The sequence below is a fragment of the Indicator indicator genome, chromosome 4, assembly GCF_027791375.1.
Source record: "Indicator indicator isolate 239-I01 chromosome 4, UM_Iind_1.1, whole genome shotgun sequence".
NCBI lineage: Eukaryota > Metazoa > Chordata > Aves > Piciformes > Indicatoridae > Indicator > Indicator indicator.
Genome location: NC_072013.1, coordinates 37,146,723 through 37,162,078, shown reverse-complemented (window position 1 = coordinate 37,162,078; position 15,356 = coordinate 37,146,723). Strand labels below are relative to the sequence as shown.

The 15,356-nt window shown below is 43.3% G+C and overlaps 1 protein-coding gene across 1 annotated transcript in view; it reads right to left on the bottom strand.

Moving 5' to 3' along the window:
- Nucleotides 1-15,356, bottom strand: part of AVEN (apoptosis and caspase activation inhibitor) — a 99,548-nt gene that overhangs the window by 64,022 nt on the left and 20,170 nt on the right. Inside the window, exon 3 of the mRNA XM_054400697.1 lies at nucleotides 9,078-9,252. Within this exon, the coding sequence (XP_054256672.1) occupies nucleotides 9,078-9,252 (175 nt within the window). The remainder of the gene's footprint in view (nucleotides 1-9,077; nucleotides 9,253-15,356) is intronic.

Below are 15,356 nucleotides of genomic sequence, written 5' to 3'. Positions count from 1 at the left end.
CTCTTCCTGAAAGACTTTCTCTCTGGGCCTACTACTCTTGCACTTCTAGCACTTTATTTACTCAGAGAAATCTAACCCAGTTTACCTCCTGTTACCACAGAACCGTCCATTTAAAATCCTCAGCTTTGCAACATCCCCATTCTGACCACAGGAAGTTAACCAAGTGACTGAAATGCAAATGCCTTTGCTATAGCTATCTGCAATTATGGTCTCTAGCCTTTAGGACACAAAACATTTATGACACAAATCAGGAGAACGATATCATGTTATTAAAGCCCTTCCATCTCGCTTAGCTCTTCCATCTTGTCCCCTTACATTTTGTATTTAGCTGATCTGTGCTCCTCAGTGATACATTTTCTGTCTGCTGAATCACAGGCACATAGTCAAGAAAACATCACATTATAGCAGGCTGCTTGCAGGCAGCAGCTTAGGAAGAAATGGAGAGAGTATGATCAGTTTCACAGTCCAAATGATCTGTATCAGATTCAGGAACACCACACTGTATAAACCCAGCTGATGAGTGTGTTACCATCACAGGAAGGTCATCTGATTCACATTCCAGGAAAGGTTGCAAATGAGTCAGTAGCAAGGAAAAAAATAATTCCTCCCCACTCACACCCTACTCTGTCCCTCTTCCCTCAAGCATGTTTTTTACTCAAAGAGCTTCTAGTTCACACTTTTACACAGGCAGAGACCGTGGTTTGCAAGAACGGCAACAAGAGGACAGGAGACATCTCTTGAAGGTGGAACAGGCAGTAAATATAAATTCTGTTTTGAAACAAAGACTTTGGCAAGGCCTCTGGCATGCTTCGAGATAATTACCCAAATCTAGACAAAAAGTAACTCCTCTGGGAAAACAAACAAACAAACCCAAACAATCCAAAACCCCAAACAATCAAAAACCAAAACAACCAACCACCCCAATAATGAAAAACCCAAACAATCCAAACCACAAACAATCAAAAACCAACCAAACAATCCAAACCCCCAATCAAAAACCAACCAAACCCCCCAATAATGAAAAACCCAAACAATCCAAACCACAAACAATCAAAAACCAACCAAACAATCCAAACCCCCAATCAAAAACCAACCAACCCCCCAATAATGAAAAACCCAAACAATCCAAACCACAAACAATCAAAAACCAACAACCAAACAATCCAAAACCCCACAATCAAAAACCAACCAACCAAACCCCCCAATAATGAAAAACCCAAACAATCCAAACCACAAACAATCAAAAACCAACCAAACAATCCAAACCCCCAAACAATCAAAAACCAACCAACCCCCAATAATGAAAAACCCAAACAATCCAAACCACAATCAAAAACCAACCAAACAATCCAAACCCCCAAACAATCAAAAACCAACCAACCCCCCAATAATGAAAAACCCAAACAATCCAAACCACAAACAATCAAAAACCCACCAAAAACCCAAACAAGCCAAACCCCCAAACAATCAAAAACCAACCAACCAAACAAACCCCCCAATAATGAAAAACCCAACAATCCAAACCACAAACAATCAAACCCCCAAACAATCGAAAAACCAAAGAAACCAAAGTCTTCCTAAGTGGTCAGAAGAGCCTCCCTCCTGTACAACAGTCAGAAATGTCAAAGATGCCTCTCCCAGGGGAGCTGAGAGTGAACAATAGGCAAAAGAACAGAAAACAGATGGAGCCAACCTGTGATTTGGCCAGACTCAAAAACGTGGGGCAGGGGAAGGATCAAGAGAAAGCATAGACCAGAAGTTGAACGGAGGAGCTGGGAACTCTTCAGCAACAGGCTGAGATCAGGGAGAGAACAAAATGAATAAGTGTGACTCACAAAGCATTGAAAAGAGAAGAGGAGGACTAGGGTAGGTCAAGCCACCAGGAGGAACTTCAGGACCACAAGTGGGATAAGAAGAGAAGTTGCTCCTGCAGTTAAAGAAGAAATGGAATCTGCATCCTTCAGAGCACTGCATACTTCACAGCCCTCCTTTCACTCCAAGCACTGCTTCCTGCAGACACACTTCTGAGGACCTTGCTGGTAGAACAGCTCTGCCTGTCTCTTCTGATGGCAGTTCCCATGCACTCTGATTGCTTCACTGCTTTGGAGCATCCATCAATGAACAAGGGAGCCTTCCTTTCACTGTTTCTTTGTTTGTAAACTGATATTAGGACTAAATTTACCCTTATGAGAAACAGAGGAGCAAATGAAGTCTGGCTTCTTCAATTAAACCAATCTGCTGCATCTCATAGTCTTACCCTTAACCATAAACAAACAAAAAAAATTCTGGCTTTCTAGAATTTGATAAAAATTCAATTTTTCATTTCTTTCTCTAATGTAGGCTGCTGAAAGATGGAACAAAAGTCCTACAATTAGAACAAGCACAGTTCCTCTAAATCAGTTAGCATCTTTTACTATTACCATAGAAGTAGTATCTACTACTGTCATTACTGGAAAAGAACCAATACTTTGGGCAAGCAAAAAGAAAGTCCCTGCTCTAAAAAGCTTACAACCTAGCACAGCTGATTTAAGTGGTTCAGAATAAGAAGAGTAAAAAGGAATTTGAAAGAAAAGATTAAAATTCATCAAAAGTAATACACAGCAACAAGGAAAATCACAAAGCACATAGAGTAAAAGGGAAATTCGAAGGGAACTGGAAGAGCAGAAATTTTTGTGGAGCTCTCAAGCCTACAAATTCAAGGAGTAGACGGACAACAGCAAGTGAGGAATAAGGACAAGTTGTTCCAGAGTTGAACTTACTGATCTGTGATTTCATCAGCAAAACCTATTTACACTGATTCCAAAGGCCTGCAGTGATAGGACAAGGGGCAATGGTATCAAACTAGAGCAGAGCAGATTTAGATTGGATGTTTGAAACAAGTTCTGCACCATGAGGCTGCTGGAACACTGCAACAGGTTTCCCAGGGAGGTAGCTGAGGCCCCATCCCTGGAGGTATTCAAGGTCAGGCTGAACAAGGCTGTGAGCAACTTGCTCTAGTGGAGAGGGGGGTTAGACTGGATGAGCTTTGGAGGTCCTTTCCAACCCAGATTGTGCTGTGATTCTATGAAATACAATTCAGCAGGCATACCATCACTATATAGCTGAAGGGCCAAGATCAGAGAAGGATGTTGGTCAGAAAGCACTTCCAGTCCAGAAATCTGGAACCTGGCAAATGAGTGAGTGCAATCCAGGTACGAAAAACTAAGAAAGGAAGAAATCTTCCCATACTGATTTTAATGGGAATAACTATGAACCCTTTGAGTCTGTGAATCTTACCCTGTTTGATTCTCCATCGTGAAGCACACAAATCACTCTGAGGCACTGAAGCCTTCAAGAGCTTTCTATTTGCATTAGTTTTGTAGTGCTATCAGTGACATGGTCACATAGCTCTAAGACATCAGAATGCTAAAATGCGACTAAGAAATGTTACCCTACCTTTCTAGGGATTCAAGGCATGCATTCACATTATACTGCAGGCAGACAGGTTGGGGTCCCTTCTAGATCAAACTTGGGATGTGAAAACACAGACAAGGAGCACAGTTTGCCTACTACAGGGACATATATTTATCAAGGAACTCGAATTAATACTTCAAATCTGGCACTTCCTATTTTTAGTTCAGCCTGAAAAAAGAGGACAGCTTGTCTGATTAGAACAAAAAAGCTGAATTTCTGTAATGTTAGAAACAGTTCATGAGGAAGCACTGAGCAGATGGAGAACCAGCTTCCACTGATGCCAAGTCCTGTGATTCTACTGCAAATCTTTATTGTGGAAGGTTTGGGTTTTTCCTGTTTGTTTAAGAAAGTTACTTTGGCTAGGAAGGAGAGAGGGAGAAGCTGCATTTTTGCTGATTTCAGACACCTGCAGGTATGTGAGACAGCAGTGCCTGTCAGATCTATCAAGAAGTCCAACACTGCAGGCTGCCCAGGGCATAACTGTCACAACTAAAAGCTGTGCAAGAGGAAATGAGACCATTTGGATGAAGAGCCTCCACAGATAGGAAATGGGAAACATGACCATCAGAAAAAGGACAATTCTGATGTTCTGGAATAGGGCTGGAAGAAAGTAAGTCAGGAAAGCCCTGAGAACCTTCATGGAATGAGGTAGCAAAAAAAACCAAAACAAAAAACACATGAAGAAAGATGCAAATAGAGCACATTCCCTTCACTGCTTTTGTTGGGAGCATGTGTTCCAGGAATACTCAGAGGACTTCTTACCAGTCCTCAGTTGCAGCAGAGTGATTTCCTTTCAAGCCCAGTAACCTAGTATCAACATCTTAAAGCTGTTGATCAGGATTAAGCAGTAACCAATACCTGGATGTTCTACACAAAATTTAGGTCCCCTGGTCAACACCAAGCACATGAAGTCTGCAGCTGCTGAACTTCTGACCAAGGGAAATGCACTGGTTGCAAACACCTCTCTTCTACACACAGTGATGAAGACATGCAAAACAGGATTTAAAAAATCCTTCCTTTTCCCTTCTCAGGGTAATAATGCTTCCAGAAGTGATAAACAACAATTACTGAGCATCCTAGATGTCTCAGGGGTACAGAGATGCAGAAACAGGGTTCTATGGAGACAGGGACAGAAATCACTTCACAACAGACACACAAAATGGAAAGCAGCAGATGCTGGCAATCACATAGCACAAATAAGTGGGACCCCTGAGACAGATTTAGTAATCCAACAATGAGTTAGGCAGTTCTGTAATGAAAACTGATTTTCAGTTATTCTCTGGAATTTTAAAACTCAAATAATTCTGTTTCAGTAGCTGAACCCTGCCCTGCTATTTCCATTCTTTTCATTTGAGCAGAATTAGCATGCAAAATAAGAAAACTCATTTACTCCTCACTCTACTATTTTTTTCAAGCCCCTCTCAGTACAGACTGAAGATAGAAAAGTTGAAGGAAAAAAAAAATTATCTCTTTTTAACACAAGGCTTGCTCCACAAGTTGATCTGTTCAGCTTTTCCAAGCCAGCCAATGGCATTCTGTGGACTGCTCATTCTCACCCATGTATTAGCCATGAAAAGGACAAAAATGCAGCAATGGAACAGCCAAAAAGCAAGAGGCTAAAAACCCAAAACAAGAGGGCTTAGGGAAGAGAAAGTAACTGCTACCTCACAACTGCTGTACTCACTGTTCATTACCATCCCACTCCACTTCCTGTGCATTTCCTACTGCATTCAAGTGCTGAGTACATACAGCAATTCCATGGAATCTTACAATAGCAAACCCATTCTGCCAGCCTGCTTTGAACTGCACAGTGCCTTTCTTTCTTACCTTTCAAGTCTATCAGAATTATTCAGTGAGGGCCAAAAAATACAAATGGAAAAAAAATCATATCCAAAATTATATTTTTTTATAGAATCCTAGAATGGTTTGGGTTGGAAGAGACCTCCAAAGGTCATTCAGTCTAATCCCCCTGCAGTCAAGCAGGGACATCCTCCACTTGATCAGGTTGCTCAGAGCCTTGTCCAGCCTGACCTTGAACATCTTCAGGGTTGGGCCTCAGCTACCTCCCTGTTGAAGTGGTCCAGCAGCCTCATGGTAAAGAACTTGTTCCTCACATCCCATTTAAATCTGCTCTGCTCTAGTTTGAAACCATTGTCCCTCATCCTGTCCCTGCAGACCTTTGCAAACAGTCCCTCTGCAGCCTCCTTGTAGCCCCTTCAGGTACTGGATCATCTTGATAATCACCACATCCTCTGACTCAGCACTGGTATTGAGGCAGGGATGCACTGGCAATGCCTACCACATAGAAAGGAAGGTGATCAGGCCCCCAAACATATTTTGATCAACTCTGTAACAAGATTGTAAAAGAAGATTTCTAAACTTACAGCATCTATTCACAGCCAAAAGCCTCATGAAGGAGTTAAATCTATTTTGGAAGACTTAACCCTTGTCAGCCACAGAATGAGAAGAACTCTCCAAAAATGGCAAGATTGTTCTAGCAAAGTGAAGTTATCCTATCACTTCCACTTCTCTGGCTCTTTATGCTCCAACAGCATTTTTACTCAATTGATTCCAGACACATTCCCTGCAGGCTTTGCAATGCACTTGTAGTTTGCATCGGCTAGACATTGAAGCCAGGAAAGTTTGCTTAGGTATATTGGAGGCTAACTGAAAAAAAATAATTACAAAATGCTAAAAAAGGGAAATAGACTGAAACACTAAAGTTATCACCCTACTTTACACACAAATATAATAAGCCCTAACAAAAAACCTCTGGCAGGCTACTGACCTCAGCTGTTCTCAAGCCACCTGGCAGTTCCTACTCAGGACTATTTTCAGCTGCTTTTTCAACTGGTCAGTCTGAAATTTTCCATGTCAATTGTCTGCTTCAGGGAGCATTTCCTCACCTTCCCCTCACCACCACCTTTTAAACAACATCAGAGAATGGCTGGAACAGTTTTCTATGAAAGGACCTGGGGAAAAAAAAAACCTCTTGTAAGCTCTTCCTCCTGCACAGCTGCGAGCACACTCCTGCCCGGAATCAGCCAGGGCAAGGTTTTGGCATGAGGTATGCTCTGCTCATATCATTAACAATCTGACCTGACTGAGCCAAGCTATAAGCCTCTAGAAAGCAGAGTTTGTATGTGCCTCTTGGCAAAATCTGCTGGCCTTACAACCAGTTACCAGTCCATCCTCAGGACTGCATGGCATCTTAATGTGCAATTCAATTTCCTCTAACCTCTGATGAAGAGCGAGGGGACAGATTTTCACTGGACAAAAAGTCTGCCTTTACCAGGCACTAGGTGCAACAGCAATTGTTGCATTTCGTATTTCTGCAGCCTCACCTCTGCTGATGTCCCTGCCATAACTGAAAACAGTGCTCTGTCACTTCATGTTGAGCAGCTGAGTAGGATTTAAAGTCTATCGACAGAGCATGTGGAGGGAAAATGGTAAAAAACAGCTTGGAGTGGAAACTAGAACTGGAAGCTTGAAAGAATAAACTGGGATTGACTAGGCAAGGAAAGGAATTAAGCAGAACAGAAAGCATGGTAGTGGATGGAGAAAAACGAGGCCAAATGAGAATCCCAGTCAGGACAATGCAGAACTGGACTGAGCAAGGGACAGAAGATACCTGACACAGCTGGATTTCAGTGAATACATGTGGAAGGGAGCTGGCTCACAACAAAAGACTGAGAAAAGTCCCACCACCAGAAATAGGAAACACAGACAAGAAGAAAAATCAAGGGAGAATAGGAAGAATCAGTAGGCAGGTAAAGGCTGACAGCAAAGAGTTGCACTCAGAGACAGTTTGGGACTACTCAGGCCTAAACATTTGATTGAAAAGACAGAATCAGTGCTGCACTGGAGACTGGCTTGAGGCAGGGACAAGCTAGAAGCACAGGCAAAAAACTAAAAAAAACAAAATGTGTGTCTTCAGAAGCCAGTGAAAAACATAAAATAAAATACCCTAAAGACTTCTCAGCCTTTGAAAATATCTACAAACTCTCCCCTACCCTCTCTCAGAAAAAATGTCCCACTTCCCTCGACTACTGATAAAAATACAGTAAACAACCCAGCATCTGCCCCTCTCCTGGGGGTCCTAATGGATGGGAGGTTGACCACGAAGCAGCAATGTGCTCTGGTGGCCAAGAAGGCCAATGGCATCCTGGGGTGGATTAGAAGGGCTGAGGTTAGTAGGTCCAGAGAGGTTCTCCTCCCCTGCTGCTCTGTCCTGGTGAGGCCACATCTGGAGTATTGTGTCCAGTTCTGGGCCCCTCAGGTCAAGAAGGACCTCAGGGAGCTGATGGAGAGTCTCCATCACAGAGCCACAAAGATGATTAGGGGAGTGGAACATCTTCTTTATGAGGAGAGCCTGAGGGAGCTGAGGGCTTTGTAGCTCAGAGAAGAGGAGCCTGAGAGGTGACTTCATTGCTGTTGATAAAGATGTGCAGGGGGAGTGCCCAGAGGCTGGAGCCAGGCTCTGCTGGGTGATGCCCAATGACAGCACAAGGGGCAGTGGTGGAAGTTGAGGCATAGGAAGTTCCATGGAAACAGGAGGAAAGGTTTTTCACTGTGAGGGTGACAGAGCCCTGGAACAGGCTGCCCAGGGGGGCTGTGGAGTCTTCCTTTCTGGAGATATTCAAAACCTGCCTGAATGTGTTCCTGTGTGACCTGCTCTAAGTGATTCTGCTCTGCAGAGGGGTTGGACTGAATGAGCTTTCAAGGTCCCTTCTGGCCCCTAACATTCTGTGAATCTGTGATTCTTAATTCAAGCAACATTAAGCTCTGGTCCTTGTTTCTTTAATGTAGCTAATTTCTAACACCCCCCTCCAAGCTGTAGCTGAAAAAATCCAGTTATTTAGACTTGAGAGATTTCAGAACTGCTCAATATCCATTTATTTAGACTTGAATGCTTCCTAGTTATGCACCTCACCTCCCCCCCAGTAATACACTGTTTGCATCTTTTTACTGATGCTGTTCCAACACACTGGCACATCAAGAGCTCCTCAAACAGCCTCAGCTAACTTGGGTTTTGTGCAACTGCCCATACTGCTCATACATAGCTAGAGACAAAAGGATCTAGCATAGCCTGTCCCTCTACCTCCTCCTCCTCTTATCTCTTCTAAAGAAGGGAAAACACCCGATCCTTATTTTCAAGGTGATTAATGCTTGTTATTCATGCACACATCTGTACACTGCTGCTTAGAGGACTCTGTCCAAGCAAAGAACAGTGAGCAGTTGTTGACTGCTCTGCTGATTTTAGCCATACCAGCAACCTTTTTTGTTCTCTGGAAAGCAAACCAGTGACCAAGCTCAGTAAGAAATTCACTGTCAGTAAGAACAGGCTCAGAGTAGCTGGCTGCTGACCCCTCAGAGCCATACCCAGTGTCATGGGAAGGCTAGAAAGGCAGGAGTCCTGTTTTACTCCCACCTGCCACAGTGTGCTGCAGCCTGTATGCTACAAGGGTGCTCCAGGGGAGACCTGGAACACTTCTAAAGACATCAATGACAAGCAGGAATGGTATTCTAGGGTCCCATTCCATCATCAAGGACAACAGCCAGAAAGGCAGCAACATTTCAAAATGCAAAAGTAAACAATTCCCTGTAGAGTAGAAAATGCTGACCTGCTGAGCTCAGCAGGACACTGAAGTCTGTTCCTCTTTGTGGTTCCTCAAGTTCTCCTTCTCTTTCTGTATCCTCATAGCGGCTCCAGTTGGACAAAATCTTTCTTCTTGAATAGCTTTTCTGCTCTTCCTTCTCTTCTTCCTCTTGCGAGTCAGTATCTTCGTCCTCCTCTACCTGTGCCATTTAAATGGAGAGTTTAAGCCATTGCAACCCCGCAGCATTTTGTTCTGCATTTAAACAGTCATTCACACAAAAAAGCCCTCCAACCACAGAATTAAAACCCAGAAAGACAAACCAGCCTGGATGCCTGTCCGAATTTTAGATCAGGTGCCACCACCTTCCTGAATTGTATGAAATTCATCAAGAGTATCAATCAAAGCACCTAGTGAAGCTTCATTTCTTACAGGGGTCAAGCAGTGACACTGATGCAGGTTCCACTGGTTGCCCTCTTATTCTGGAAGCCCTTCATGAACAGCTTCCTTCCTGGAACTGAGAGCAATGTGTGGGAGCAAAACTAAGAATTAATTACAGTATCTCTGCCCAAGTGTTGCAGTGACACCAAGGACAACTGAAAGGAATTATGTTTGTAGAGCAGAACAGGGAAACAAGAACATAACAAACACTGCAGAAAAACACCTGCAAAAGGTGAGCCATGTAAGGATTTCCATTGTAACCAACTATAGGCTTTTAAGTCAAGTAATAGGGAATAATTAATCAAAATTATTTCCTTCATGAAAGTAATTTCACAGAAATACACACAGGAACATTAAATAGACTACTGGCAGTCAAGCTATTAGCCTAAAGCGTTACAAAGCTCTATGGTCAAAGGAGAACTCATTGCAGAGTCAGCTTGAGATGCAAGCAGAGCAGGCATTTGCCAAAAGTACCCAACAGCCACAGAAAACTCCCCTTCCTTGAATCCTCTGCCAACAAAGCTCTCCTCTCCCAGAGCTTGGGCTTCAGCTAGAATGACAATCAGCTCCCAAGCAGAAAGATTTGCTTCCTGCAAGAGGAGAGCTGGGAGCATCCACAACAGTTCTGTACAAGAACACTTTCTGCAGCAGTCTAAAGCTCTGGAGAAGTGGAATAAAGAAGTCCAGAAGGAAGAGATTCCCACCATGCCCACTCCCAAGCATTCCTGCTGAAAAGCTTCACTCTCTCTGCTCTCCTTTACTCCACCCCTCCTTTCACAAGCCACAGTACTGTGGTCACAAGATGCAATTTCACCGTTCCACTAGGTACATTCCTCATCACCACAGCAGCCAAATTCAAGTTTATCTGCTCTGCTGTGAAGTGTGAAGCCATTCCCATTCAGTATACAGTAATTTAAAAAGCAAGCTGCCTTTCAGCAAATGATTATATATCCATAAGCAAAAATCACCTTTGCAGCTCCCCAGCAAGCACTGGCATGAAGGAGGGCCTTGGCTTCATTAGCTATACATTCTCATCACTTCCTAGCTAAAGAAAGGCCACAGAGCAATGCCACACCTGGTTTAGACTGACTTTAGAAATCCATCAGGAAGAGCTTTTTGTAGTTATGTTTTGGCTCAGCTAGACAAGGACAAACTGCTCGAGACTTTCACATTCCTTCAGTGTCCAAGTACACAACAGAAAAACTTCTACCAATGCCAAAGAAATTCCTGTTGCAAACCAAATACTCTATTTATGTACAAGTATTATGGGTATCAAGTGTATTATGGGTGTCAAGTGGAGGGGGGCAAGCTCTTTTCGATGGTGAGCAATAGTAAGACAAGGAACAACAGGTTCAAGCTTGGACAGAGAAGGTTTCACCTCAACATGAGGAGAAACTTCTTTACAGTGAGGGTGATGGAGCCCTGGAGCAGGCTGCCCAGAGAAGTTCTGGAGTCTCCTCTGGAGACTTTCCAACCCTACCTGGTTGCATTCCTGTGTAGACTCCCCTGGGTGATGCTGCTTTGGCAGGGGGGTTGGACCGGATGATCTCTGGAGCTCCCTTCCTACCTCCAATGTACTGTGGTACTGTAACACTGTGAAGTAGGTCATCATAAAGAGAAGACCAAAAAAGTCAAAAGTAGCAGTCTGAGTGGAGCATCCCCACACCTTAGCTCTGAAAATATACTACAAATGACCCAAAGCTGCAGCAAAGACTGTTGCATGGCTTCCACACTGATGTTCACTGAAAGCAAAACCTGATGCTGAGGATTAGATTCTCCTGTGTTTGATGGCTTACAAATGCCTGCCAGATATGTCACACAAGTAGCAAAATCTGAACTAGATTAATGACTGCCAAGAAAAATAAGTCTCTAATTTCATAAACCAGCCTCTCTCAGCACTGCTGTAGAGATCTGGTTAGGAACAGCATGAAGGAATGATAAAATCATCAGAGAGCAAGGAGATAAAGTCAAACCCCTGCAGGACTGGGGACTGAGCCAGCACTACAGGTTCCCTAGAAAAAGGCTCAATCTCCCTATATCAAGATAAGAATCAACTTCTTTATCTCCTACTCTTCTACAAATGGAATCACTTGCTCCAATCCAGGCAGCCTAGTGTTGGAGCTGACACAATTCACAAGTGAAAGCAAGAACAGCACCACACAGACAGGCCTGGGCTGTGCTTTGGGTGTGTTTTTCAGATAAGATTAGAATCCCCTTAGGCAACTATGACATAACTCAGAGTTACTACTACAGACCTCTTTAAAGGATACAGGATCACAGGCTGCTAGGGGTTGGAAGGGACCTTTGGAGATCTTCGATACACTCCTGCAGCTCTCCATAAACAAAACAGGAGCATCACCACCTTACCTTCTTATTTTAGCAAGCTTCCAGCAAACTGCTATGAATTCAAATGCTTTCTCTTAAACTGGACTAAATTATGTTTCCAATTCTGTTAGTAGCTGTGTCATACAACACACCTCAAGGAAATTTTGTTTCTTAGAAGTAAAATTGTTAACTTGAATTTTAAGAAACAAACCCCAAACTCTCAGGTGTTAAAAGCAGTTGTGCAGCCTGCCCAGGTTTGCTTTTGAAAGGAGGAAACTTCAGGTCCAAACCTGCTTCCGTTTCCAATAAATACTAAAGAGAGAGTTTTACATGATGCAATGCAAATGACCACATTTGAATATTTAACACAAAGAAATCTCCATCCTCTTAGCTGCCTGTTCTAGCCTCTAGCCAGACTACACACTACCACTGCCATCATACCTTACTGAAAATGAGTCTTGATCAATACAGAGCAAACATCTGCCCTATGTGGAATGAAATAAAACAACTTCCCTCCTGCCTCATCCTCAAATAGCAAATGATGCAAGCTGAAATACATTCTAGAAGCCAACTCAAATATAACCTTTAAAACCATATTACTCAGGTAAGAAGAAAAACAGTATTGAATTAGATCTAGACGTTATTGCTGCATGCTGTAACACACTGTGATACCACAGGTGGTGCAGGATTTGTCTGCTGTGCCTCTGGTTCAGATGGGATCCCATCTGCACATTTCACTCAGATTCTGAAAGGGGAGGAAGTATGCAGAAGCCTGGAGGAACAGCCCCCAGAAAGCTGCAGACTGGTTTGCATATCAGATGAACAAACAACCAAAGTAAAAATACAGAGCTCTGTCTAAACACTAAATTCAGAGTCATTCGACCAAGAATGGAAGAGCCAAGCTGCCTGCAGAGGAGCTTGCATGGGTTAAGGTCCCCCACCAAAGAATGTGTTTGCATCCTTTACCAGAGCCTTTGACTCTGCAAATGCACAGCACACAGGACTCCAATCTGCAGGCCTCCACCACCACAAAGAACATTTTATTCCACCCTCCTTTACACACCAATTGTGCATGGGGAGTTGAGGATGGTTTGGAGAACAGGAAAGCAGCCTGCCCGGTTGGCTTTTCTTACACAGAACCTGGTGATGCACAGGAGGCAGGAATGAAGGTGTCACAATGAATTGTTCTGAAGAGACCATTCCCCCAGGGTCATCCTTTTGCATTTCCCTGGAAGCCAGAGTGCCTGGATCAAACCAAGGCTGAAGCACAGGCTGGAGAAAGTGCAGCAGTGACCTCTTACAGCCTGCTCCAATTACTCAGCCACTCCTCACTGTAAGTGCAGTCAGCCCTAGCACGCTAAGCACACGTGCGCAAACACTCAACAAGAATTGCTCACAGCCCTTTCAAAGAAACAAAAGCACATTAAAAGCTTCCATGAAGGCTTTCTTAAACTGTATTTATGACCCTTGGGAAGCCACTGGGAGCTCAGGCTTACAGCCCTCTTCCTGTCCAGTTCTATTAACTCTGTGGGAAGAGTCTGAAACATTTAAATTTTGTCAGTACTTCCAGTGCTGTGCAATGACTGAGAGGAACACAGCAATGACAGATGTTCAGTTTGCCTTTCTTTGGACCACCTGCCCTGCCCCATCATGCAGCTATCATGCATTATTAGATTTCCTTTCTAATTTCTTTTGTAGGCTTTCCCCCAATTTTGTTCCTGAGAATCTCACTTTGTAGAATATATGACAACAGTTGGAGGTTTTTTGTTCATCTATCAAACTATTCCCAAATTTATGCAACAACCTTTTTCAATTCACCTAAGATCTTGAGCAGCCAAGTTGAGGCCTTGAGTAGCCAAGCTACAATCATAGAATTGCTAGGGTTGGAAGGGACCTCAAGGATCATCTAGTTCCAACCCCACTACCATGGGCCGGGACACCTCACACTAGTTGAGGCCTTGAGCAGCTGAGTCTAGCTGAGAGGTGTCCCTGCCCATGGTAGGGAGATTGGAGGAGATGAGCTCTGAGGTCCCTGGCAACCTGAGCCATTCTAGGACTGTATGATCTTTAGCAACTCTTTACAGATAAGTTTATCAAGTGCTACTCTTCCCCTTTGTTATTGCAACTGCTGTGTTACTGCTTTGAATGTTACACCTCTCAAAACCATACCCAAGTCCTTAACCCTTCCCACTCCTCACTGGGGATACTCAGCTACAAAAGCCCAGGCACCTTACATATCTACATGAGTCCACAGCAGCTGGCCACTGCCATGCAGGGACACCTGCCTGTTCATGGGCCGTGCTAAACACTCTTTACTCCCAACATTTGCTCCTCTCCCTAACAGCAACAGTACATAGCAATTCCTTGAGTAAACTTCTGTTTTGATTCCTTAATCCTAGAATCAGTCAAGGTTGCAAGGGACCACAAGGATCATCTAGTTCCAACCCCCCTGCCATGGGCAGGGACACCTCACACTCCTTCTTCTCGTCTTGGAAACTGCTGTTAAGGCTGTCGCCAAGTGCAACAACATTCAGGTTTATCTTTCTCAGTCCCAATTTCCATTCTCATCAGGGGAAAAGGCTAGCAGGAAAAAATGAAAATATGCTTTGGGTTGAATCTGACCTAGACTAAAATATCCTTTGGGTTGAATCTGACCTAGACTAAAATATCCTTTGGGTTGAATCTGACCTAGGCTATCAGCTGCATCATGCATAGGCATCTATCTCCTCCTCATTTGTATTTCAAATAGGAAGATGTCAGATGTTGTGCAGAGACAATTTCACCTATCCTCCTCATCCCAATTTGAGCAGCACCTGTTACACTCAAATTTACATGGATGGAACTTGTAAGCCATAGGGTCAACCCCCCCAGATATAACTAAGCAACAAAGCACTTGGCAATCTCTGCACCTTAAACTGTTCCACAGAATAACACTCTGCACACATAGGCTTGTATGAGTGACAGTAAGTAAGGTAGCTTGGCTGATAGTAACGCCTGAGTGTTTCCTCTGTTCCTCTAGGCAGACAGAAATGGAAATGGGAAAGACTTAGTTACACTGAAATGACTTATATTGTTCTTGGAAAACCATCCCACTTTTAATTGAATGGTTCAAAGTCACTGCTGGTGTGACCAAACAGTAGAGATTCTTAAACTTAGCATAATATGGATCTAACACAATCTCCAAAAGACATCTTTTTCTTTTTTTAACAGTGATCATTAAATGCACTTTTTAACCTTAAATCCAGAAAGGTACAGGAGAATCCCTTGACAGCTTAATTTTCTCTATTACAATGATTGATAGGCTTAGACTTTATGATAGTTATATATAGTATAACAATCTAGTAAAACATTTGTTCTGACTTTCCATATTTACCTAATTGCCAGCCCCAGATACATGTCCCATATGTTCCTCTTCTCTCTCTTGTGAGTAATTAGAGATTTCTTAACATGAAATCTAAAGTTAGCAGAGGAATACTTTCTCTGGTCTATAGTGGTGGAGATTCAGTGGGCTTTCTACAATGCAAACTGGATGGTGTAGTA